A 24,451-nucleotide genomic window follows, 5' to 3' on the forward strand; every position below is an offset into this window, starting at 1 on the left:
GTACACCCAGACTCATGTCTATCGAGTCCGTGATGCCATCCAGCCATCTCATCCTCTGTTGTCCCCTTCTCCTCCTGCCCCCAATCCCTCCCAGCATCAGAGTCTTTTCCAGTGAGTCAGCTCTTCGCATGAGCTGACAAAGTACTGGAGTTTCAGCTTCAGCATCATTCCCTCCAAAAAAATCCCAGGGCTGATCTCCTTCAGAACGGACTGGTTGCATCTCCTTGTAGTCCAAGGGACTCTCAAGAATCTTCTCCAACACCACAGTTCAAAAGTATCAATTCCTCAGCTCTGAGCTTTCTTCACAGTCCCACTCTCAAATCCATATATGACCACTGGAAAAACCATAGCCTTGACTAGATGGACCTTTGTTGGCAAAGTAATGTCTCTGCTTTTGAATATACTATCTAGGTTGGTCATAACATTTCTTCCAAGGAGTAAGCATCTTTTAATTTCATGGCTGCAATCACCATCTGCAGTGATTTTGGAGCCCCCCAAAATAAAGTCTGATACTGTTTCCACTGTTTCCCCATCTATTTCCCATGAAGTGATGGGACCAGATGCCAATATCTTTGTTTTCTGAATGTTGAGCTTTAAGCCAACTTTTTCACTCTCCTCTTTCACTTTCAACAAGAGGCTTTTTAGTTCCTCTTCACTTTCTGCCATAAGGGTGGTGTCATCTGCATATCTGAGGTTATTGATATTTCTCCCAGCAATCTTGATTCCAGCTTGTGCTTCTTCCAGCCCAGCGCTTCTCGTGATGTACTCTGCATATAAGTTAAATAAGCAGGGTGACAAAATACAGCCTTGACATACTCCTTTTCCTATTTGGAACCAGTCTGTTGTTCCATGTCCAGTTCTAAAACTAACTGTTGCTTCCTTATCTGCATATAGGCTTCTCAAAAGGCAGGTCAGGTGGTCTGGTATTTCCATCTCTTTCAGAATTATCCACAGTTGATTGTGATCCACACAGTCAAAGGCTTTGGCATAGTCAATAAAGCAGAAATAGATGTTTTTCTGGAACTCTCTTGCTTTTTCCATGATCCAACAGATGTTGGCAATATGATCTCTGGTTCCTCGGCCTTTTCTAGGACCAGCTTGAACGTCAGGAAGTTCACGGTTCATGTATTGCCAAAGACTGGCTTGGAGAATTTTGAGCATTACTTTACTAGCATGTGAGATAAGTGCAATTGTGCGGTAGTTTGAGCATTCTTTGGCATTGCCTTTCTTTGGGATTGGAATGAAAACTGACCTTTTCCAGTCCTGTGGCCACTGCTGAGTTTTCCAAATTTACTGGCATATTGAGTGCAGCACTTTCACAGCATCGTCTTTCAGGATTTGAAATAGCTCAACTGGAATTCCATCACCTCCACTAGCTTTGTTCATAGTGATGCTTTCTAAGGCCCACTTGACTTCACATTCCAGGATTTCTAGCTCTAGGTGAGTGATCATACCATCGTGATTATCTGGGTTGTGACGATCTTTTTTGTACAGTTCTTCTGTGTATTCTTGCTATCTCTTCTTAATATCTCTGCTTCTGTTAGGTCCATACCATTTCTGTCCTTTATCGAGCCCATCTTTGCATGAAATATTCCCTTGGTATCTCTAATTTTCTTGAAGAGATCTCTAGTCTTTCCCATTCTGTTGTTTTCCTCTATTTCTTTGCATGTTCTTTTCATTATAGGGGACTGGAATGAAAAAGTAGGAAGTCAAGAAACACCTGGAGTAACAGGCAAATTTGGCCTTGGAATGCGGAATGAAGCAGGGCAAAGACTAATAGAGTTTTGCCAAGAAAATGCACTGGTCATAGCAAACACCCTCTTCCAACACAGAAGAGAAGACTCTACACATGGACATCACCAGATGGTCAACACCGAAATCAGATTGATTATATTCTTTGCAGCCAAAGAGGGAGAAGCTCTCTACAGTCAACAAAAACAAGACCAGGAGCTGACTGTGGCTCAGATCATGAACCCCTTATTGCCAAATTCAGACTTAAATTGAAGAAAGTAGGGAAAACCGCTAGACCATTCAGGTATGACCTAAATCAAATCCCTTATGATTATACAGTGGAAGTGAGAAATAGATTTAAGGGACTAGATCTGATAGAGTGCCTGATGAACTATGGACAGAGGTTCGTGACACTGTACAGGAGATAGGGGTCTAGACCATCCCCATGGAAAAGAAAGGCAAAAAAGCCAAATGGCTGTCTGAGGAGGCCTTACAAATAGCTGTGAAAAGACGAGAAGCGAAAAGCAAAAGAGAAAAGGAAAGATATAAGCATCTGAATGCAGAGTTCCAAAGAATAGCAAGAAGAGATAAGAAAGCCTTCCTCAGCGATCCATGCAAAGATGAAAACAAGCAAGGCCCAAAAGACTCAGGAAAAACTCTGATATTCACCCCTCCCCCGCTCATCTAACTGCCTTCAAAATACAGACAGAGGACTTATTCCAGAAAGAGAGCTATCACCTTTCCTCTCTGGGCCCCTGTCTCTGCAAGACTCAGCAAGACTTATTTACCAAACCTTTGCTTTTCCATCTCCCTGCGAACTGCCTTCCTCCCCTCTACAGTCCCAACCCACTGCCTCTGACACCCTCTCTCGTCTTCAGCTGCTGGTGTATTTAAGGTGAGCACTCTGGCTGTTGCGGTGCGTTGCTCAGTTCCATAGGTGGGTCTCTCCTATGAACCTGCACTATTGAACCTTTCTGTGATTTCCTCCTGTCAATCTGTCTCAGGTCAATTTAATTTGTAGACCAGCCAGGAGAACCCAGAAAATTCCTTCCTCCCCGACAACGTCAAAATGCTTCACACATGCAAAGGCACCATACAAATGAGACTGACAGCGATGTTTTTGCTGTTGGTCGATGAAAGATCACGCAGTTGATATGAATAGTCACTTGAGGGTTCTCAGAGACCAGATAAAGCTATAGATATAAATTTAGATACAGAATGTTTTAATGCAGCAACGTGACCCGTGGCAGACCCCAATAAATATCTGATGACTGAACAAATTTTAAAAGGGTCACCAAACTTACTGGATTTTGTGGGGAACCAAGAAAAGGGTATCATCATATATGATATTGCAGACATCATAAATGAAATACACATCTGTTACAGCTTTGAAGTCCTGTTGGCTTTGGTTCATTCCAACTAGCATCTTTAAATACGTTCATTAGATCCCTGACTTCTCTCAGGCTGGGTGAGTCGTCTCCTCCTATGACAATAGAGATTTGGCAACCAGTCTGTGCTTATACACAAAACAAAGGCCATCTCCACACAGAAGGAAAAAATTAGAGAAAACACTGTTCCCCTCACTTATGGAACTATTAACTCCCTTTGTTTCATCCCTGTTTCCCGGAACACTTTTTCTAGTTTTTCCATGTCTTAAAAAAATCTATAGAGTTAGGTCTGGTGTATTGTGCTTCCAGCCTTCACATGCAGAAATAAGCATCAATCAGCATTTTATAAAAGAGCCAAGATTCATGAGCGCTTTCAATATTCCTATTAGGACCCAGTTTTTCTAAGGAAAGACAGCTCTTTTGTTCCTTCTTTAATGTATCACAGAGGAGACAACCCCACTGTCTGTGTTGCAATGGAATACATCGCTGACAAGTTGGGGTGGGCTGGTACGGCAGGTCAGCCAAGTAACAGGAGAGACGCCAGAGTAATTTTAAAATGTGTGAGCCATAAATATAATGTGACCCAGATGGAACAACACAGAGTGAAGTCCCCGGGACTCGGGTTAGCCTGAGCCCCCTTAGGAAGGAGCAGTTGAGATGACAATGGAAACCGCAGAGCTGATCCCCAAAGTGGCTGAACAAAAACGTACCACCTCCAAAAGAGCGCCATCGTTTAAGCGCTTGCTATTTGATAGACGTGGTTGGTGAAAAGCCACCATGGCCACCGTGCTGTTTCCATTGAAGAAGTGAAGACAAGGCGAGCCTACTGCCACCCCAGGTCTCCACTGCAGCCCAGTGTGGGGCCACGGCTCACCCCGAGGTCTAGGAGGTGGGCAAGCAGTTCTCCAAGATTCTCCAACCCCAGGCCCCAGGAAGTCCTGGTCAGCTGACCGAGGGTACCCTGGAACCACCAACACTTTAGGTGTTAGCACGATCCTTGCAGAGAAAGGATGAGACGAACTCTGCTCAGATGGAAGAAACTCTTCCAGCTTCACTTCAACCCGTTGATCACACTGCCCTCTTTAGGGACTGTTTCAAACATCAGTGTGTCCAGGGGATTCCCTGGTGGCCCCATGGTTAGGAATCTGCCTTCCAATGCAGGGGACACAGGTTCGATCCTTGGTCGGGGAATTAAGATCCCCTATGCTCGGGGTGACAGCCCACACAGCACTGTAACTCCTGAGCCCATGAGCTCCAGAGCCTGGGCACCACAGCAGGAGACGCTCCCGCCGGAACCAGAGACAGCCTGGGCGCCACAGCAGGAGACGCTCCCGCCGGAACCAGAGACAGCCTGGGCGCCACAGCAGGAGGAGCTCCCGCTGAACCAGAGACAGCCTGGGCGCCACAGCAGGAGGAGCTCCCGCTGAACCAGAGACAGCCTGGGCGCCATAGCAGGAGGAGCTCCCGCTGAACCAGAGACAGCCTGGGCGCCACAGCAGGAGAAGCTCCCGCTGGAACCAGAGACAGCCTGGGCACCACAGCAGGAGGAGCTCCCGCTGAACCAGAAACAGCCTAGGCGCCACAGCAGGAGAAGCTCCCGCTGAACCAGAGACAGCCTGGGCGCCACAGCAGGAGGAGCTCCCACCAGAACCAGAGACAGCCTGGGAGCCACAGCAAAGAGCCCACGCACACACCAAAAGACCCAATGCAACTAAATTTAAAAACAAATCACTATGCCCAAGCTACTCTCCCCGCTGAGAACCCCTCAGTGCTCCCTCAAGCCGACAGCATCACCTCCACCCCTTGACACGTCCCATAAACCCTCCGAGCCTGGCTCCTGCCTACACTTGTCACCTCAGTGTTGGCTGTGCCCTTCGTTCCATTCACCTTCGCCCCATCCTTCCTGCCGTCCACACCTGCCCTCCCCCACCGCCTGGGCCCACTTCCTCTGGCTTCCCCTCCTCAACCTCCAAGCTTCAACCCTATATCTGAGCTGCCACAGAGCCCTGGACAGACACGCTGCTGTGTGTCAGCTTTGAGCCACTTCCTCCCTCACGAAAGCCCTCGAAGGCAGATTGGTTTAGGTGGTTTAGTCGCTAAGTCGTGTCCGACTCTTGCGACCCTGTGGACTGTAGCCGGCCAGGCTCCTCTGTCCATGGGATTTTCCAGGCAAGGATACTGGAGTGGATTGCCATTTCCTTCTCCAGGGGATCTTCCTAACCCAGGAATCGAACCCAGGTCTCCTGCATTGCAGGTAGATTCCTTACCGACTGAGCTACGAGGGAAGCCCCTCGAAGGCAGGGACCACATGTTATCTGTGCTTGTCACGCAGCCCGACCCTGCTTGGCTGAGAGCAAAGGCTCGGCATTTGGTGAATGAACACGCGGCATCTGAGGCAGCCCCATCCAGCCGCCCACGGTGCCCGCGAGCCGGGAACCATGTCCCAGGCCAACCATGGGGTGTGGACTGTCCCCATCAGAAGGAACAAGTTTTCACGGAGCAGGCAACATCTAAGCCAATGCTGTTCATGTCTTTAAATAGAACCTCAACAGGGCAAGGCGGGTCCAAGCTGTAATTTTACTGGTAGCAGTAAAAAGTGATGCCTTTGGGCTACAGATTAAAGAGAATACAGATAAAAAGAAAGACATGCGTTAGGGTTTTTGTTTTTGTATCACTCAAAATTTTAAAAGACTCTGCCTCAAAATAGGATGGCTTCTCTCTCTTATCATATTTCGAAACTAATCTACTCCCAGACAATAGGAAGAGGTTTCCTTCTGGTTACAAGAAGAAAGGGGTGTGGATTTGGGGTCAGCAGATTTATTGTTTCCAGATGTTTGCAGCTCTGGGATTTGCTAAAAGATTTCAGAGAACAGCAGTGAAACAGCATCAAGGGGCGGGGTGAGCAGAGCAGAGAGAGAAAACAGAGCCGCACTAGAAGGAAAAAGGGCCTCTGCTCTTTTGAGTTACAGGGAAGGCAGCATCTTTGCAAAGTGCCCTGAAGAATAGGCTAGAGGCACTCTACTATTGTCAGATAATCTTAGAAGAAACACTTATGAAGCAGAGATGCTTGTTTTTAAACTAAATGGATATCATCATTTTCTTATTAAAAAAACATGAGAAGATCCAAACGATGGGCTCTTATGCCAGCCAAACAAAGACCCTGCTATGCTCCTAACCAAGTCAAGGACACCTGTTCTCTTGGGGAATCCTTGGTACAAAAAACCCTTCCTGAAAAGATGGTGTAAAAGTGAATACGCCAGTCCATGCAGCATGTGCAGAAAAACACAACTCCAGAGGCGGAAAGTTCTATTGGCAACTGTTCATTTGCGGTATAGCAGCATCAGTGGTTAGCATGTTTCAGAACAGTCCGTTGTGAACTTCAGGGATGTGGTTCTCGTGACAGTTTACTGAAGTGAGAGACAATGGATAGGTGTCCACAGGAGTGTTTGTGTGAGGAAGCACAGCGCAGTACAGACCCAGATACAGAACCGTCTACACTGCTACATCTCTCTTTCACCAGAACCTGAAACATCTCCAAACCACCTGCTGATGTCGTCACGGCGAAAGTCACACGACGAGTCGTCAAGGACTTTACTCCCCAGGTTTTTTCTGCACTATTCACCAGTCTGACAACAAAACAACCTTAGCAGACTATGTCAATAATAAATGAAGATGGGTAATAAATATGACCTTAATGTATAAACTGCTTCCAAAATGCTGGATAACCATAAGCTTGCAATTTAATCAAGAGTTTGCATTTCTTAGTTAAATCATAAGAAGAAGAATGCTCTTCATTTACTTTTACAAGCAAAATAAATTTAAAATACTTTTTTTCATCCATCAGAACTTCCCTGGAGGTCTAGTGATTAAGATTCCACACTTTGGATGCAGGGAATGTGGGTTCGATCCCTGGTCTGGGAATTAAGATCCCATATGCTGCACAGTGTGGCCAAAGAAACAACCCCAAAAATGACTTTAAATAGTGCTGAATTAATTTGGGCTTCCCTGGGGGCTCACCTGGTAAAGAATCCATCTGCAATGCAGGAGACCTGGGTTTGATCCCTGCATTGGGAAGATCCCCTGGAAGAAGGAAAGACTACCCACTCCAGTGTTCTGGCCTAGACTGTATAGTCCATGGGGTTGCAAAGAGTTGGACGTGACTTTCACTTTCACTTTTTTCATCCATCAGGTCTAGGTTTATTACGTACAGGATTTTTTTATACCCAGAAAATCAGAGTAAAATTAGAAGGTTAATAGGGTGATCCTTTATTTCCTGTTCCTCTGCCTCTTGCTTGCTTTTTCTCACCAAACTCTTAGAGACCATTGAGTCCTCTAAATGTGTGACCCATAGTGGAAACATGTTATCAGAGCTGGCAACCACCACTTCTCATGCCCTGGGTGAGGCTGACAGGTGTGCTGAGCTCAGAGCTTGCACCTAACCAGCTCTCCTCTTACTTGGCATGTTCATGCTTCACCAGAGGAGCCAGATACTGACCAAGATGCTATGTCTTTGCTCTGAAACTTACATGTGACAAATATTGCAGACACTGTTGAAACATAAGTATAAGAAGGGAACTGCTATTATAAAAACTAAAAACTGCTATTACAAATTTCCAAGGAATGCCTTGGAAAGACATGGAAAAGGAGCTGCTAATAAAGAAAGAAAGAAACTGCTATCAAATTAGGTGCAAGTTAATTAACTCTAAAAGACTGCAGAGTAGGGTTGGGTAGGGGGGACATGGGAAAAAAAATAGAAAATTTTGTACTCAGGTTGTTTCGTTCTTCCCTAAAGTATCCCAATCTGGAAACTGCAGCTGATGCATTTTGTGTGTTGTTAACAAGAAAGACCACACAGAATTTCTTTTGGTTGACTAGTATTCCAAATTTTTTTGAAGATTGTCCAAAAAATTATGTACATACATACATATATTTTTATATATATATATACATATAAAGTCAAAATGAAAAAGGCACATAATACCACTTTTTAGTGATTAAGTGCTCTTGATCAAGGTGGGTAAGCAGGCTTGCAATAATGTAGACAGAAAATAAAGGAGCTGCCCAGCGAGGCTGTAGATCAAAGAAAACCTTCCTTGGTTCTTGCTCTCTAAACGCGTCCAGGGTTAAAATAGATCAGAATTCATGCACAGAATGGATATGATTTTGTAACTGAATATCTCAAAAATAAGATCACAGTGGAACTCAGAGCCTGCAGCATTGCTAAGCCTTTACACAGCTGCTTTTTCTGGGCAGCTATGGAACACTACAGAAGACCTGGGTTTCAGCAAACAAACGTGGAAGTAAAGGGACACCACCACTAGGGCTGGAAGATTTCCTGACTAGCTCCTCTCCCCATCCTTCAATATCAGGAATCTGAACTCGCCCCATCCCAGCCCACGAAACGCTCATATGAACGTGGGGGTGGAGGGCCGCCCCTTACCTTCTGACGCTGCTGAACGTTGGCCACGGTGTCAGGCTGAAAGTCCAGCTTGTCCGTGCGGCAGAGCTTCCAGTAGAGGATGACGACAATCACCAGCACTACCAGCGCCGGCACGACCACGCCCACGATGACCCAGAGGTTGCTGCTCTGGGACTCGGGGGACGGCCTCTTCACCCTGTCCACAGCTGCACACGAGAAAGCAAGGTCTCCCAGTGAGTCCTCTGCACTCCTTTACTGGACAGTGAATGCCCCGCCTACTAGCAGAAACCCTCCCACGTCATTTCAGCTCAAGACAACGGGAAGAGATGATGACCCCCTGAAGACAAAAAAGCAGTAAACACAACCCAGGATGTTCCAGCTACAACACAGCAAGGATCACAGCGACATACATGACATGTCTAAAGGAACATCGCTAATTCAACGGCCAAGTGAGGTTGATTCCAGGTCTTCTGACGTCCAGTTTATTCTCCTGACGTCCAGCTTATTCTACCAGGTCCCTCCCTAAATTCTCGCTGCAGGAAGATTTCTAATCCTCACCAAAAATCAGAAATCCCAGTAAGGGGTCTGTGAGCACTGTCTTCATTCCTCATCTGGGTCTCTCTCTAAGCCCTTGAAATAGGACTTTGTATTGAAACTGCTTTACTTAAGGTACAGTTGTCAATTTTACAATTACACTAAAATATTTAAGATTTTTTTTTTTTTGGATGTGGATCATCTTTAAAGTCATTATTGAATTTGTTACAATATTGCTTCTGTTTTATGTTTTGGCTTGTTGGCATGTGGGATCTTAGGTCCTCAACCAGGGATCAAACTCACACTCTCTGCACTGGAAAGTAAAGTCTTAACCACTGGGCTGTCAAGGAAGTCCCCTCAACTAACATTCTGAATCCTCCACCCTCCGCCCCCCTACCTCCCACCGCCCCCCATCTTCCATGGCCTGGGGCGATCACGCTGCTGTTACTTTGTCCTCCTCAACTTCCTTCCGCGGGCTCCTCTCCCTAACCCAGCCCCCAGTACTGGGCCCTCATGCTCTTCATTTTGTATTCCTCCTCTTGCAAGATTCAGCTCTTCTTAAAAGCTCAACTCTTTTCGGTCCTTTTAAAGCTCAGGTTCCAATTACCAGGCTCTGGAAACCAAAACACCCCCTCCCCTCTGCCCAGCTCCCTCATCCATTACGGTCACTTCACAACAACCTCTCCATGACAACGGTGGATTCCCCTTGTCTAAGTTCTTTTGTCCTTGGATGTCTTTGTCTTATAAACAGTACTGTGCTATTCTTTCAAAATGCGTGTTATTACATAAATGTATCATCTTGATACACAATACCACTTCGCTTATTAATATGGTTGTGACTGTGCTTTGTTCAAACACAACCTCAGTCCTCCTGGGCAAGGACTAAGTTTTCTACTTTTTTCATATCCTGTAATGGTTAACACATGCTACGGGATCAGAATGTTTTCACTCGAAGGTGCAACAATAAAAAAAGATGCTTAGTGCTGGTTTAAGTCTGAGTTTAGGCCCCTGAGTGACCAGGGAGGGGAGAAGCCCTTTAAAGCACGTGCACTCTGAAAGAAGCACAAATTACAAAGCAAAGACTCTGCAGGAAACGGGGAAAGTGACAGGGTGTTAATATTTTGCATCTTTTAGTTTGCCGTGAATATAGTTTGTATATGTAGTTTATTTTGCGTGAAAACAACTGACAATACTGGAGTTACACAACCAAACTGAGGAGCTGGGACAACTAGAGACTCTTCTTAGTTCTAACCTAGTAAAACCCTGTGACTCATCAAAATGAGGGCCTGACATGGGGTCCACAGCTGTTTTGGGGGCTGGTTCTAGTCTTGGCTGAGGCTTCCAATCCCAGGACTGCTACCCCTGTGGTCTTCTGCACAAAAATGAGCCAAAGAGAGGTGCAAGAGCAGATGGAAGTAGCCTTGAAAAGTGCCCAGAGCCTACTGCAATGCATGTTTTCTAAAAAAGTGAGTGCTCAGCTGGAGTGGGGCACTCATCCAACAGTTAGAAATACCGTCTATGAAGAAATGCAAGTAAGTGTTTCATTATTTTTTCCGCCTGCTTTGAAACAGAACACACCAATATACAATCATCTCTCAAATATACAAACACAAACCACCAGTGGTTAATTGCTTCAACTCTCCCATGATCACCTATAAAATGGAGCAAGTGTGCCCACTGGCCCTCATCTTCGTTAGTTTCCAAGAACAGCTCTTACAAAGAACATTCCATTATTGAGGATCATTTCAAAGCTGTCGTTTTTTAAGGACTGCCTTCATCGCTGAAATCTGGGGGGAGATTTTCAACACTCTCTGATGCTAAATTCCTTCTAAACATTTAGTAATCCCTTTACTGTTGGGAGGAAATATCTCTGGGCTCTTACAAGGATTGCTCCTAGGAACATAAAGGAAAAACACCCACATTAAAATAGTAGTCTGATTCAGAAAGCCATATTTAGAAAAACATACTCTTTCATGTCTCCTTTTCTTACTTTTAAATAACCAAAATCTGTGAGTTGGGGGAAAAAAAGGCATTGAGAATAGCCATCGCGAGTGGGGGCAGGAGCCTAGACTCTTCCAGCAATAATAAAGAGTATCAAAACACCCCTAAATTATGAGTTGTGTTAAGGACAGGGTGAGAGAGAAACAGGATTGAGAAGGGTAAAGATCAAGGGATTCTTTGTCTTAGAAGACTCAGGAGGAAGCCAATAAATTCAGAAGGTACTTCCCAGCTTCCTGTTTGACTCACTGTCCCCACACCAACATTCAAAATGTGACATATAAGATTTTGGAGTAAATACAGGGAAAACACATTATTTTACCTAGGATAAATTTTTTTTTTGGTACAGGAAGAAGGGAAAAATATTAAAGTTAACTTAAGCAACTAAAACTCACTATAACACTATGAATATAAAATGCTGGGTAAGAAAAAGAACAGAGAATGCTACAACTACATGCAACTGAAATAAAGAAGGTCCCAGCAAATTAATTTTAATGACTGACCTCTTATATAAATGACACCTAATAATAAAGATATAAGACATAAATCTACTATGCACACATAAGAAAGTTTTAAATTCAGAGATTATCATCAGAAAAAGACTGGCTTTTGACCCCAGCTCAGCACAGATGAATATGAGCGGCCGAGCCTCACACACTCACGTTGGGCAACAGCGCCTTGAATTCGGTAACCCAAGATGATGGCTGCTCTCTGGATGTCTATCTTGTTAATCAGATCTGAAGACTTGACTGCACTGAGTCTCTCTCCATCTTGATCCTCCACAAAGTAGATGAGCTGCACAGGATTGTCATCTCCCTCGAGCCTTGACACATTTACCACCTGAAAGATAAGAGAAACCATTAGCATTTTAGAAGCTCACATTTCCAGATGCCCTTTCTTGGGAGCACTCAACCTTGACTGTGTTACCCAGGATTTATTCCTATCCTCCTAATAAGGTCATTACACCACTCCAGATCCCAGAATCCCCAAGATGCTCTCTTGATGAGAAGAAAAACAGTTAAAATGAAAGCTCCTCTCTGCAGAATAACAAGTGTGCTTTGTTTTGTTCAAAGTCTTCTTTGAGACAAAAGAGCAAAGAATGTACACAGAATATACCAAGTCCAGTCTAGAACTGCTATCAACCAGCTCCAACAGGTCACAAGAGAGTGCCGTTGTCCTCCCAACACCCCTGGTTCTCTGAAACTATTAGTGGTTCGAGCCAATCCTTTCTCAAATCTATTAGCATTTTCTCCCTGTTCTTCTAGGGCAGAGTTTCTCAACCTTGGCACAACTGCCATTTTTGACCCAGATAATTCTTTGATGTGGGACTACCCCAAGTATCATAGGATGTTTAGCAGCATCTCTGCCCTCAACTCACTAAAGGCCGGTAGCAATAGCCATGTCCTTCCTCACCAGCTGTGAAAACCAAAAGTTTCCAAACACTGCCAAATGTACCCTGGCGGGGAGGGGGGAAAAATCATCCCCTGTTGAGAACCACTGCTCTTGAGATAATAAATCTCATTAATTTTTTAATATCCCACTCTCAACAAGAGATAGATCATCCAGACAGGAATCAATCAACAGCAGATTTGAACAACGCTGCAGACCAAATGAACCTGACAAACAGACACAGAATGTTCCATCCAACAGCAACACAATATACATTCTTCTCAAGTCCACACGGAACATTTTCTAGTGCAGATCATATGTTAGGCCATAAAACAAGTCTCAAGGCGGACATGAGTTTAAGCAAGCTCCGGGAGTTGGTGATGGACAGGGAAGCCTGGCATGCTGCAGTCCAAGGGTTTGCAAAGAGTTGGACATGACTGAGTGACTGAATTGAACTGAACTTCAGTACTTTGGCCACCTCATGCGAAGAGTTGACTCATTGGAAAAGACTCTGATGCTGGGAGGGATTGGGGGCAGGAGGAGAAGGGGACGACAGAAGATGAGATGGCTGGATGGCATCACTGACTCGATGGATGTGAGTCTGAGTGAACTCCGGGAGCTGGTGATAGACAGGGAGGCCTGGGGTGCTGTGATTCATGGGGTCGCAAAGAGTCAGACACAACTGAGCGACTGAACTGAACTGAACCAATAAAAAGAGACAGGACTCGAAAACTATAAGTGAAAGAGAAGACATTACATTAATACCACAGAAACATAAAGGATCAAAAGAGACTACTGTGAACAATTACATGCCTACCGATTTGACAACCTAGAAGAAATGGATAAGTTCCTAGAAACATACAAGCTACTAAAACAGGATCATGATGAAACAGAAAATCTACTCAGACCAATAATGAGTAAGGAAATTAAATCAGTAATCACAAACTTCCCAGCCAAAAAAAAAAAAAAAGCCCAGAACTAGATGATTTTACTGATGAATTCTATCAAATATTTAAAGAAAAATTAATGCCAAACCTCAAAATTTTCCAAAAAATTGAGGAGGAAGCATTCTCAAATTGATTGTATAAGACTAACATTATCTTAATACCAAAGCCAGGTATAGACACTACAAGAAAAGAAAACTACAGACCAGTATCTTTAAGAAACACAAATGCAAAAATTTTCAACAGTCTTAGCACACCAAATTCAACAATAAATCATACAATCATATCAACAGATGCAAAAAAAAAGCATCTGACAAAACTCAACATCCGTTTATGATAAAAACTCTCAACAAATTGAATACAGAAGAAACATATCTCTATATAGAAAAAATCATATATGACAAATCCACAGCTAACACTGTGCTCAATGGTGAAAGGTTGAAAGCTTTTCTTTTATGATCAGGAATAAGATGAGATTCTCCACTCTCACTACCCCTATTCAACATAATACTAGAAATCCTAGCTGGAACAATCAGGCAAGAAAAGTAAATAAAAGGCATTCAAGTTGAAAAGGAAGAAATAAAACTGTCTTTGTTTGCAGATGACCTGATATTATATATAGAAAACCCTAAAGACTCTGCCAAAAAAAAGAAAAAGAAAAAAAAACCTAGTGGAATGACTAAGTAAATTCAGTAAAGTTGCAAGATATAAAATAAACATATAAAAATCAGTTGTATTTCTATACACTAATAACAAAATACCTGAAAAAGAAACAGTCCTATTCAAATTAGCATCAAAAATAATCAACTATTTAGGAATAAATTTAACCAAGGAGGTAAAGATCTGTATACTGAAATCTATAAGACACTGATGAAAGAAACCAAAAAATACACAAATAAATGGAAATATATCCCATATTCATGGATCAAAAGAATACTGTTAAGATGGCCACACTATCCAAAGATATCTATAGAGTCAATACAGTCCTTACCAAAATTCCAATGGCATTTTTACAGAAATAAAACAACAATCCTAAAATTCATATGGAACCACGAAAGACCCTGGTGACAAAAAAGCCAAGAATACTCAATGGGGAAAAGAAAGTCTTTTCAATAAATGGAGTTGGGAAAACTGGATATTCACATCGGAAAGGATGAAACTGGACACCACCTCACACGCAAAAATTAACTCTAAATGGAAACACCTGAAACCACGAAACTCCTCCCTGAAAACATATGGCAAAAGCTCTGTCATTGGTCTTGGCAATGGGTTTTGGATAAGACATCCAAAGCACAGGCAACAAAGCAAACAGAAACAAATGGGACTACATGTTAACAAAAAAGCCTCTATACGGCAAAATAATCAACAAGATGAAGCGGCAATCTATGAAATGGGATAAAATATTTGCAAATCATGTATTCAATAAGGGGCTAATATTCAAAATATATTAAGGAACCGATAAAACTCAATAGCAAAAAAAAAAAAATCTGATTAACAAACGAGCATCAGTTCAGTTCAGTTCACTCAGTCGTTTCCGACTCTTTGCGACCCCATGGACTGCAGCACGCCAGGCTTCCCTGTCCATCACCAGCTCCTGGAGCTTGCTCAGACTTATGTCCATCAAGTCAGAGATGCCATCCAACTATCTCATCCTCTGTTGCCCCCTTCTCCTCCTGCCTTCACTCTTTCCTAGCATCAGGGTCTTTTCCAATGAGTCAGTTCTTCACATCAGGTGGCCAAAGTATTAGAGCTTCAGCTTCAGCATCAGCATCAATCCTTCCAATGAATCTTCAGGACTGATTTCCTTTAGGATTGAATGGTTTGATCTCCTTGCAGTACAAGGCACTCAAGAATCTTCTCCAACACCACAGTTCAAAAGCATCAATTCTTTGGCACTCAGCTTTCTTTAAAAAAACAAAAAAACATAGCTTTGACTACACAGACCTTTGTCAGCAAAGTGATGTCTCTGCTTTTTAACACACTGTCTAGCATCAGGGTCTTTTCCAGTGAATCAGTTCTTCACATCAGGTGGCCAAAGTATTAGAGCTTCAGCTTCAGCATCAGTTTTTCCATTGAATATTCAGGGTTGATTTCATCTCGGATTGACTGGCTTGACCTCCTTGCAGTCCAAGGGACTCTTAAGAGTCTTCAACACCACAGTTCTAAAGCATCAATTCTTTGGTGCTCAGCTTTCTTTATGGTCCAATTCTCACATCCATACATGACCACTGGAAAAACCATAGCTTTGACTAGATGGACCTTTGTTGGCAAAGTAATGTCTCTGCTTTATAATATGCTGTCTAGGTTGGTCATACCTTTTCTTCCAAGGAGCAAGTGCCTTCTAATTTCATGGCTGCAGTCACCATCTGCAGTGATTTTAGAGCCCAAGAAAATAAAGTCTGTCACTGTTTCCACTGTTTCTCCATCTATTTGCCATGAAGTGATAGGACTGGATGCCATGATCTTAATTTTTTGAGTGTTGAGTTTTATGCCACCTCTTTGACTCTCCTCTTTCACTTTCATCATGAGGCTCTTTAGTTTCTCTTTGCTTTCTGCCATAAGGGTGCTGTCATCTGCATATCTGAGGTTATTGATATTTCTCCCAGCAATCTTGATTCCAGCTTGTGCTTCATCCAATCTGGCATTTTGCATGATGTACTTTGCATATAAGTTAAATAAGCAAGGTGACACTACACAGCCTTGACATATTCCTTTCCCAATTTGGAACCAGTCTGTTGTTCCATGTCCGTTTGCTTCTTGACCTGCATACAGATTTCTCAGGAAGTAGATAAGGTGGTCTGGTATTCCCATCTCTTGAAGACTTTTCCACAACTTGCTGTGATCCACACAAAGGGTTTAAGAAAGTCAATGAAGCAGAAGTAGATACTTTTCTGGAATTCTCTTGCTTTTGCGATGATCCAACAGATGTTGGCAATTTGATCTCTGGTTCCTCTGCCTTTTCTAAATCCAGCTTGAACATCTGGAAGTTCATGGTTCATGTACTGTTGAAGCCTGGCTTGGAGAATTTTGAACATTACTTTACCAGCATGTGAGATGAGTCCAACTGTGAGGTAGTTTGAATATTCTTTGGCATTGCCTTTCTTCGGGATTGGAATGAAAACTGACCTTTTCCAGTCCTGTGGCCACTGTTGAGTCTTCCAAATTTGCTAGCATATTGAACACAGCACTTTCACAGCATCATCCTTCAGGATTTGAAATAGCTCCAGTGGAATTCCATCACCTGCACTAGTTTTGTTTGTAGTGATGCTTCCTAAGGCCCATTTGACTTCACACTCCAGGATGTCTAGCTCTAGGTTGAGTGATCACACCATCATGGTTATCTGGGTCATTAAGATCTTTTTTGTATAGTCCTGTGTATTCTTGCCACCTCTTCTTAATATCTTCTGCTTCTGTTAGGTCCATATCGTTTCTGTCCTTTATTGTGCCCATCATTGCATGAAATGTTACCTTGGTATCTCCCTTGGAAACAAATGGGCATAGGATCTGAACAGACATATTTCCGAAGATACACAGATGGCCAATGGGTACATGAAAAGAACTCAATATCGCTAATTATCATGGAAATGCAAATCAAAACCACATTGAGATATCACCTCACATCTATTAGAATGACTATTATCAAAAGCATAGGAGATAAATGCTAATGAGGATGTAGAGAAAAGGGAACCTTTGTGCACTACTGGTGGGAATGTAAGTTGGTACAGCCACCGTGGAAAATAGTGTGGAGGTTCCACAAAAATTTAAAACTAGAACCAGTATATGGTCCAGGAGCTCCACTTTGGAGTACATATCCAAAGTAAATGAAATCACTGTCTTTGAAAAGATATCTGCACCCCAAGTTCACTATATTCAACAGGCAGGACATGGAAGTAACCTAAGTGTCTGTCTATGGACAAATGGATTAAGAAAATGTGATATGATACACACACATGCATGTACACACACAGTAGAATATTATTCATCCAAAAGAAGAAAATCCCATCATTTGCAACTATGTGGGATGAACCTTGAATGTATTACGCTAAGTGAAGTAAGTCCGACAAAGACAGATACTGTATGATCTCACACGTGTGGAATCTAAAAAAGTCAGACTCATGGAAGGAGTAGCGTGGTGACTGCGAGGGTGGAGGGGAAGAGAAATGGGGAGATGGTGGTCAAAGCGGGTACACTTCCAGTCAACCAGTTCTAGGGATCTAATGTATAGCATGGTGACTACAGCTAATAATATTGTACTGCATACTTGTTGCTAAGAGAACAGACCTTAAAGTTTTCACCACACACACAAAAAAAGTAAATATGTGAGCCATGGATGTGCTAACTAATCTTGTATTAGTAACTGTTTCACAATGTATATATAAATCAATGGAAAAGGAGATGGCAACCCACTCCAGTATTCTTGCCTGAGAAATCCCATGGATAAAGGAGACCCCTACAGTCCATGAGGTCACAAAAGAGTTGGACGTGACTTAGCAACTAAACAACGAACATAAAGCATATCATCACACTGTACACTTTAAACTTACACAATGTTATATGTCAATTACTTCATAATCAAGTTGGGAAAAAATCTCATAAATTCATTATCTGCTGGGTCACACAATACTTTAATTTGTCCCAAAATTTGTATCTCTCTGGTGTTAACAGGGAATCCTGTTACATCCGTACTTCAGAATCTAGGACACTTGATATATCACAGTTTTGCATAAACATAGCTTTCTATTTTGTTTCTATTTCTCTTAGTAATATGCAACAACTTTACGGCCCCTTTAGACTCTAGCAAAATAGTGGGCTGACATTCTGAGAGAATGATCAACGGTAACCCCAAGCCCTCTATTTTAGACATGTAATTTGAATGTCTGGTCTCTACATTTGCCATTGGCAAAACGTAGCTGCTACTTTTCTAGCCACAACACAGAACTGTAATAGTGCCCTGTGCTCTGGACATGGCTGTTGGCCTCTTTCTTCACCACTGGAAACTTTTGGCAAACTTTGGGCCACTATTTCATGATTTCATTGTGAACGCCTACTTCCATATCATGTATAATGATCCTTTACATAGGTCCAAACTCTTGTCCCTGGAGAATCTATTCTTTATACCTCTACATCTTAAGAACGGCTCACCTGTTCAGCCCTTCATTTGCTTCTAGGCTAGTTCCTTGACCACTTCTGCTCCCTAACCACCTACCTCCTCCCTCAGAACTGTGCTGTAGTAGCTGATTTTCATTAGCCTTAGGATGGAATACTATAAAGGGCTACTGAAACATAGCAGATTATATCCACCTGCCTGTCTACCTATGGGCCTACTTATTCCATTGTAAAGCTCGGATAAGTTTTAGAAATGCTTCTTCTTGCAGAAACCATACACCTAAATATCCAGTGACATCTACCTTGATTAAAAATGCTACATGCTTCTCCAATCTGAAAGTAACAGTCTGTAAAATCTAATCCCAACATCCTTTCTAGATGACTTATCATATTAATATCTGAAATCCATAAAACCAGGCTGTGACATTAATCATTTGGGGCAACATTTTCTATTTTATTTTTTTAAAATATTTTCTGATCAAAATCACATATTCAACTATACAAATTATATGCTCATTGGAGAAATTTTGAAGAACAGAAAAATAAGGATAAAGAATATAACAAAAATCACCTGAAACTCGATCAACCAAAGAAAATCATTGCAAATATTTTGGCATATTCTCCCCATCACTTTTTTAATAACATGTACATTAATATTTGGATTACACTGCATATATTCATTTGCAGCCTCTTTTTACTTGAGCTTTTTTCTATATTCTCTCACGAATTTAAAAAAAAATGATAATGGGACATTCTAACATAAAGATTTCACTACAGTTTATTTGCCCATTCTCTAATTGCTGGACTTTGAGTTTGTTTTAATACTTTCACTTTTACACATTATGGTTTTTTTTAATTTTAACACCAAAAATACTTTGTGTTGAGGTATAGCAGATTAACAACATTGTGGTAGTTTCAGGTGAACAGCAAAAGCACTAAACCATACATATAAAACATGAACCCATTCTCTCCCAAACTCCCCTCCCATCCAGGCTGGCACATAACACTGAGGAGAGTTCCACGTGCTATACAACAGGGTCTTTACAGATTATGGTCTTTTTTCTTTTTTTTTAATTAAATTTATTTATTAGTTTATAATATTGCATTGGTTTCTGCCAAACATCAACATGAATCAGCCATAGCATTATGTTTTGATGAAGAGTCCTGGTTGTACATAAATCCTTCCCTACGTCTCCATGTTTGGTCACTCTAAAGTGGAAGACATGTAGGGTATGTTTTCTAAGCAATTCATTAGATGGCACCATTAGCCTAGGATGACTTGGTTAACTTTCACATATTCCGCATTTCTATCTTAGGGAACTTGCACAACTAATTAAGCATATCATTATGGAATTTTATGGTCCTCTATAGCTATTTTATGTGCATAAATTAACCTTCACCCAGACCTTGAGCTCTATGAAGCCAAGGCTGCTAAATAAGGCAAGGCTTTTTATGTTCATTTTTATTCTTAGTATTACAGTTATTTGTTTAATACTGCTCTCTTTTTTTTTTTTTAAGTTTTTCAATTTCTCCATATTCTATAGCATCTGGCAAAGAAACTAGTTTAGAAACCTAACAACCACCTTTCTGGGAGGGAAAATAAAGAGCAACATTTACAGGGGAAAACTTGGTAAAAGAGCTGAGGGATGATGGTGATGCCAGTTCTCAGCAAAATGGCCAGCTCCCCACCCAAGTGTCAGCTTCATATCTTTCTCTCTAAAGCCTCTAAACCACCAGCCTCCACGTCTCTGCACGCTGGGGTTTCACCCTGGCTTCTTGTCTCTGAAATGACATAGCTCTAAATATCCCATTTCCCTAGCTTTAAAAGTCAGCATTTGGTAAAGATGAAAATCCAAAATAACATAATTCATATCAAGATGGGAATTCATTACAGCCCCAACCCTCAACTCTTGAGCATGTGCATTTTTAAATGGGTCACGTTTTGATTCAAATGGATTTGTCATTGCAACCTTTCTGCCAGTTTATGTAATGAAGACAGTTTGGGTAACAAGAGACAACCAGGGCTGGCGGGAGGTGGGGAAGACAGAGTGCTGGGATAGAGGACAGTACATTTCCTCTTTCCCGTCTCGCAAGGCCTCTCACAGCTGAATGATTTATCTCTACAATGCTATCAATAATGTGCACCATTCCACAAAATCAGGTCATCCAGCGGCAATCCACTTATACATTCTTTGTGGTCCCCACAAGGCCATTTGCTGCACTGATCAGTTATTAAGCACTCGGGAAGTATCTGTCCAGACTCTAGCGAAACCGAAATGCTGACACATTCACTGTTGCTTAAGACAGCAATCAGTCTATTTATCAAGATTTTTCTCCTGGCATTTTCCATTTGCGTGAAAACGTGGCCCATTTTTAGACGGCTCCTCTCTCCTTCCCCTCCCTCCTCCTCTGGCCTTCTCTTTACCTGCACCATGTTGTTCCCAGCAGCGATGGTGGCCCTTCTCCACATCCGCCTTCTGGTGGAAACTTCACTGAGCAGCTGGGCCAGCTTGCGCTCCATCTCAGCTTGAAACACTTCATTCTGGAGTTGCTTCTCAACAACACCCAGGAGGACTACATTTAAGGCGAAACACACACAGGCCCCCAAACAAGTTAACAGTGGAGAGGAAAGAGTGTGTGTAAAGGAAATTAACACAGGCTTACTATAAAATGCCAATCCCTAGGAAGGAGACATTAAAAGGGGAAAGAGGGAAGACGAATGGGGTGCGGGAGAGCCTCAGGAGGGTAGGTCACGGGTCTTATCTCTAAAGTTCACAAAGACTGGTAGCCAGAAGTCCCAGGAGTTGAGCAATGCAGGAGCTTTGGAGCTGAGAGTTCCTACACAAGATCAAATGTTTTGTCTGCACTGATTCCAGAATTTCTGTAAATGGTCTGAGCTCATATTCTATCTTGACTCAAGATTCAGACTCATTAACTGATTTGAGATAAGGAAGCCTGTGTTCAGACATCTGGATTATCTAAACAGACAACGGCTTCTCAGCATGATATAGAAGAAAAAAGTCTGAGTTTCTCAGCCAAAACTGGCTCAAATTCCCTTTGAGATAGGACCATGTGCAAGTCACTTAACCGCTAGGAAAATTATTTCAAAAATAAGGCCACTGTACCATGCAAAGAGGTGGGGCCTTTATCAGGCATTATGTTGTACATGAGCAATGAGAACTGCAGGGCCCAGGAACCTGTCCATAGTGATGATCCCCACTTTGCAAGCTTCCTCCCACGACCAGTGACGTACCAGGCTGCTCCCACACTGTCACAGGCTGGGCGTCTTTTACTCTTTTGTGTCCCAAGTTAGAAACCCTTTATCTGCAATTCCATGGCTATGAATATCTGACCCAGGCCTACAAGACTTTAAAACATGCTTCTTAACTGCTCACCAAGTTACCTTATTTGTCCTTGTCAAACCAGAAATATGAGGCTTTTAGGGGAAAAGAAGAGATCCTTGCTTTGGAACCTTGTCCTGCTCTGGTCAGAAGACTGTCAATTCCTCTTAGATTTTGTCCTGGACTTGACGTATGAATTTTAAAGAAAGCCAACCCTTTCTGTGCCATAACTCAGTGGGACATATTCTCACGGTAGAATCTGAATCCCTTTTCTCATTCATTCTTTGCCAAGAATCTAAGGTACATGTTGCCCTGAATTTAGGACTCAGAAACAGGAAAGGCGGTGTCCCTCTCAATACACCAGTACGGGCTTCTCGTACAGTTTCTCAAAACATTATGTAAGTTAAACATACCTGTTCTTACCCAGGAGGACTTCAACAGCTGAGATAAGTTGAGCTGCGGGTACTGGAAGGCTATAAGAAGGAAAGAGTTAAAAAAGGAGAAAGATCTGTTAAAAAAAAAAAAAAAAACATGTTTGCAACAGTCAGAAAGGTGAGTGTTCTAGGGAGCAAGGGATAAAGTCACAATATGCCATCTCTCCTTCACTAATCAGCTCTGTCTGTGGGAGCAAGGCTAGGGTGCCAGGCTGGGGTGAAGGCAGAGAAGTGACAGGGTCCTGAGCATGTCAGCCTCTAGGAGAAAGAGGGAGAAAAGGAAAGAAAGGGCGACATCATGGGACACTGTTTCACAGAGCTCACCCATAAGTTCCCCTTGAAATGTCACAGTTCCAGAGCAACCAGCTTTCACTCCATGTTCCTCAGAGCCCTGGAAATTCCCAGCAATGACTCAGCCAGGGTACAGTGACCCAATGTCCGGCATACCTATTAGTTCATCCATACCTGCATAATGTATCACTGCAAGTTGCTATTCGTAAATAACAATTTCATCCCTGTCTACTTCTGCATTTTACAAGTTATTCTTTTTCATTTAATTAACACTACACTAAAATACAATAAGGGCTTCCCAGGTAGCTCAAATGGGAAGGAATATGCCTGCAATGCGGGAGACCTGGGTTCGATCCCTGGGTCGGGAAATCTCCAGAAGGAAAGCATGGCTACCCCCTCCAGTATTCTTACCTAGACAATCCCATGGACAGAGGAGCCTTGCAGGCTACAGTCCATGGGGTTGCAAAGAGTCAACACGACTGAGCGACTAACACAGAACACAGTAATAATCATTAAGCCATCTGGCTGTTCCATTCTGAAAAAGAATTTGATATCTTTTTTTTTTCCTTGACTTCAACTCTGGAATCTACTGTTTTTTGGAAGTAAATATTTCCCCTATCCCGACTCCACTTCCTTTGTACTGTGAATTGAACTGTTTCCACCAGGAAGGAAGGTTTTGTTGGTTTTCATTTCTGTTTCTTTTTTCTTCTTAAATGTACACACAGTAAACCTTGGTCTTTTTGCTGTATATTTAGGTTGGTGCAAGCATAATTGCGGTTTTGGACCATGATTTTTAATTCATTATAACTAGGCTCAAACACATCTTTATTAATCAAAATAGGAACCATTACAATCAACACATCTTTGCCAATGAGGAATAAGTTTGTTCATTCCTGTAGTGTGAAAATCCATGCTTCAGGATCTGATGAACTCTTGGAAAGCATTTTCTGCATCCTGCTAGTTGTGGAAGCATTTTCTCTGCAGAAAGTTGTCAAGATGCTTGAAGAAGTGGTAGTTGGTTGCCAAGAGATCAGGTGAATATGGCAGATGAGGCAAAACTTCATAGCCCAATTCATTCAACTTTTGAAACATTGGTTGTGTGACATGTGGTCAGGTGTTTTTGGGGAAAAGAACTGGGCCCTTTCTGTTGACCAAAGCTGGCTGCAGTTTTCAGGGTACCTCATCAATTTGCTGAGCATACTTCTCAGACGGAATGGTTTCGCCAGGATTCAGAAAGCTGTAGTGGATCAGACCAGCAGCAGACCACCAAACAGTGACACTGACTTTTTTGGTACAAGTCTGGCTTTGGGAAGTACTTTGGAGCTTCTTCTTGGTCCAGCCACTGAGCTAGTCACTGCTGGTTGTCATATAAAATCCACTTTTCAACCCATGACACAATCCGATTGAGAAATGGTTCACTGTTGTTGTCCAGAATAAGAGGACACTTCAAAATGACAATTTGTTTTTTATTTTCAGTCAGCTCACAAGGCACCCACTTGCCGAGCTTTCCCACCTTTCCAATTTGCTTCAAATAGCTAATGACTGTAAAATCGTCAATGTTGAGTTCTTCAGCAACTTCTTGTGTAGTTGGAAAAGGATCAGATTTGTTGATGGCTCTCAACTGGCCACTGTCAACTTCCGAACCACATTCCTCATCTTCAAGGCTTTCCTCTCCTTTGCAAAACTTCTTGAACCACCACTGCACTGTACATCCATTAGCAGGTCTTTGGCCAAATGCTTTGTTGATGTTGTGAGTTGTCTCTGCTGCTTTACGATCCATTTTGAACTCAAATAAGGAAATCACTCAAATTTGCTTTTTGTTTAACATCATTTCCATAGTCTAAAATAAATATAAAATACACAGCCAGTAACAAGT

General features: G+C 42.4%; 1 protein-coding gene across 3 annotated transcripts in view; it reads right to left on the minus strand.

Annotated features, from left to right (window-relative positions):
- KIAA1549 (KIAA1549 ortholog) overlaps nt 1–24,451 on the minus strand; it is a 123,123-nt gene that overhangs the window by 40,628 nt on the left and 58,044 nt on the right. For all 3 annotated transcript variants that reach the window (XM_068973185.1, XM_068973184.1, XM_068973183.1), the window contains exons 7-10: nt 22,264–22,323; nt 20,935–21,083; nt 11,733–11,910; nt 8,560–8,744 (exon numbers count right to left, since the gene is read on the minus strand). In XM_068973185.1, the coding sequence (XP_068829286.1) occupies nt 8,560–8,744; nt 11,733–11,910; nt 20,935–21,083; nt 22,264–22,323 (572 nt within the window). The remainder of the gene's footprint in view (nt 1–8,559; nt 8,745–11,732; nt 11,911–20,934; nt 21,084–22,263; nt 22,324–24,451) is intronic.

This window comes from Capricornis sumatraensis, chromosome 5, assembly GCF_032405125.1.
Source record: "Capricornis sumatraensis isolate serow.1 chromosome 5, serow.2, whole genome shotgun sequence".
Taxonomy (NCBI): domain Eukaryota; kingdom Metazoa; phylum Chordata; class Mammalia; order Artiodactyla; family Bovidae; genus Capricornis; species Capricornis sumatraensis.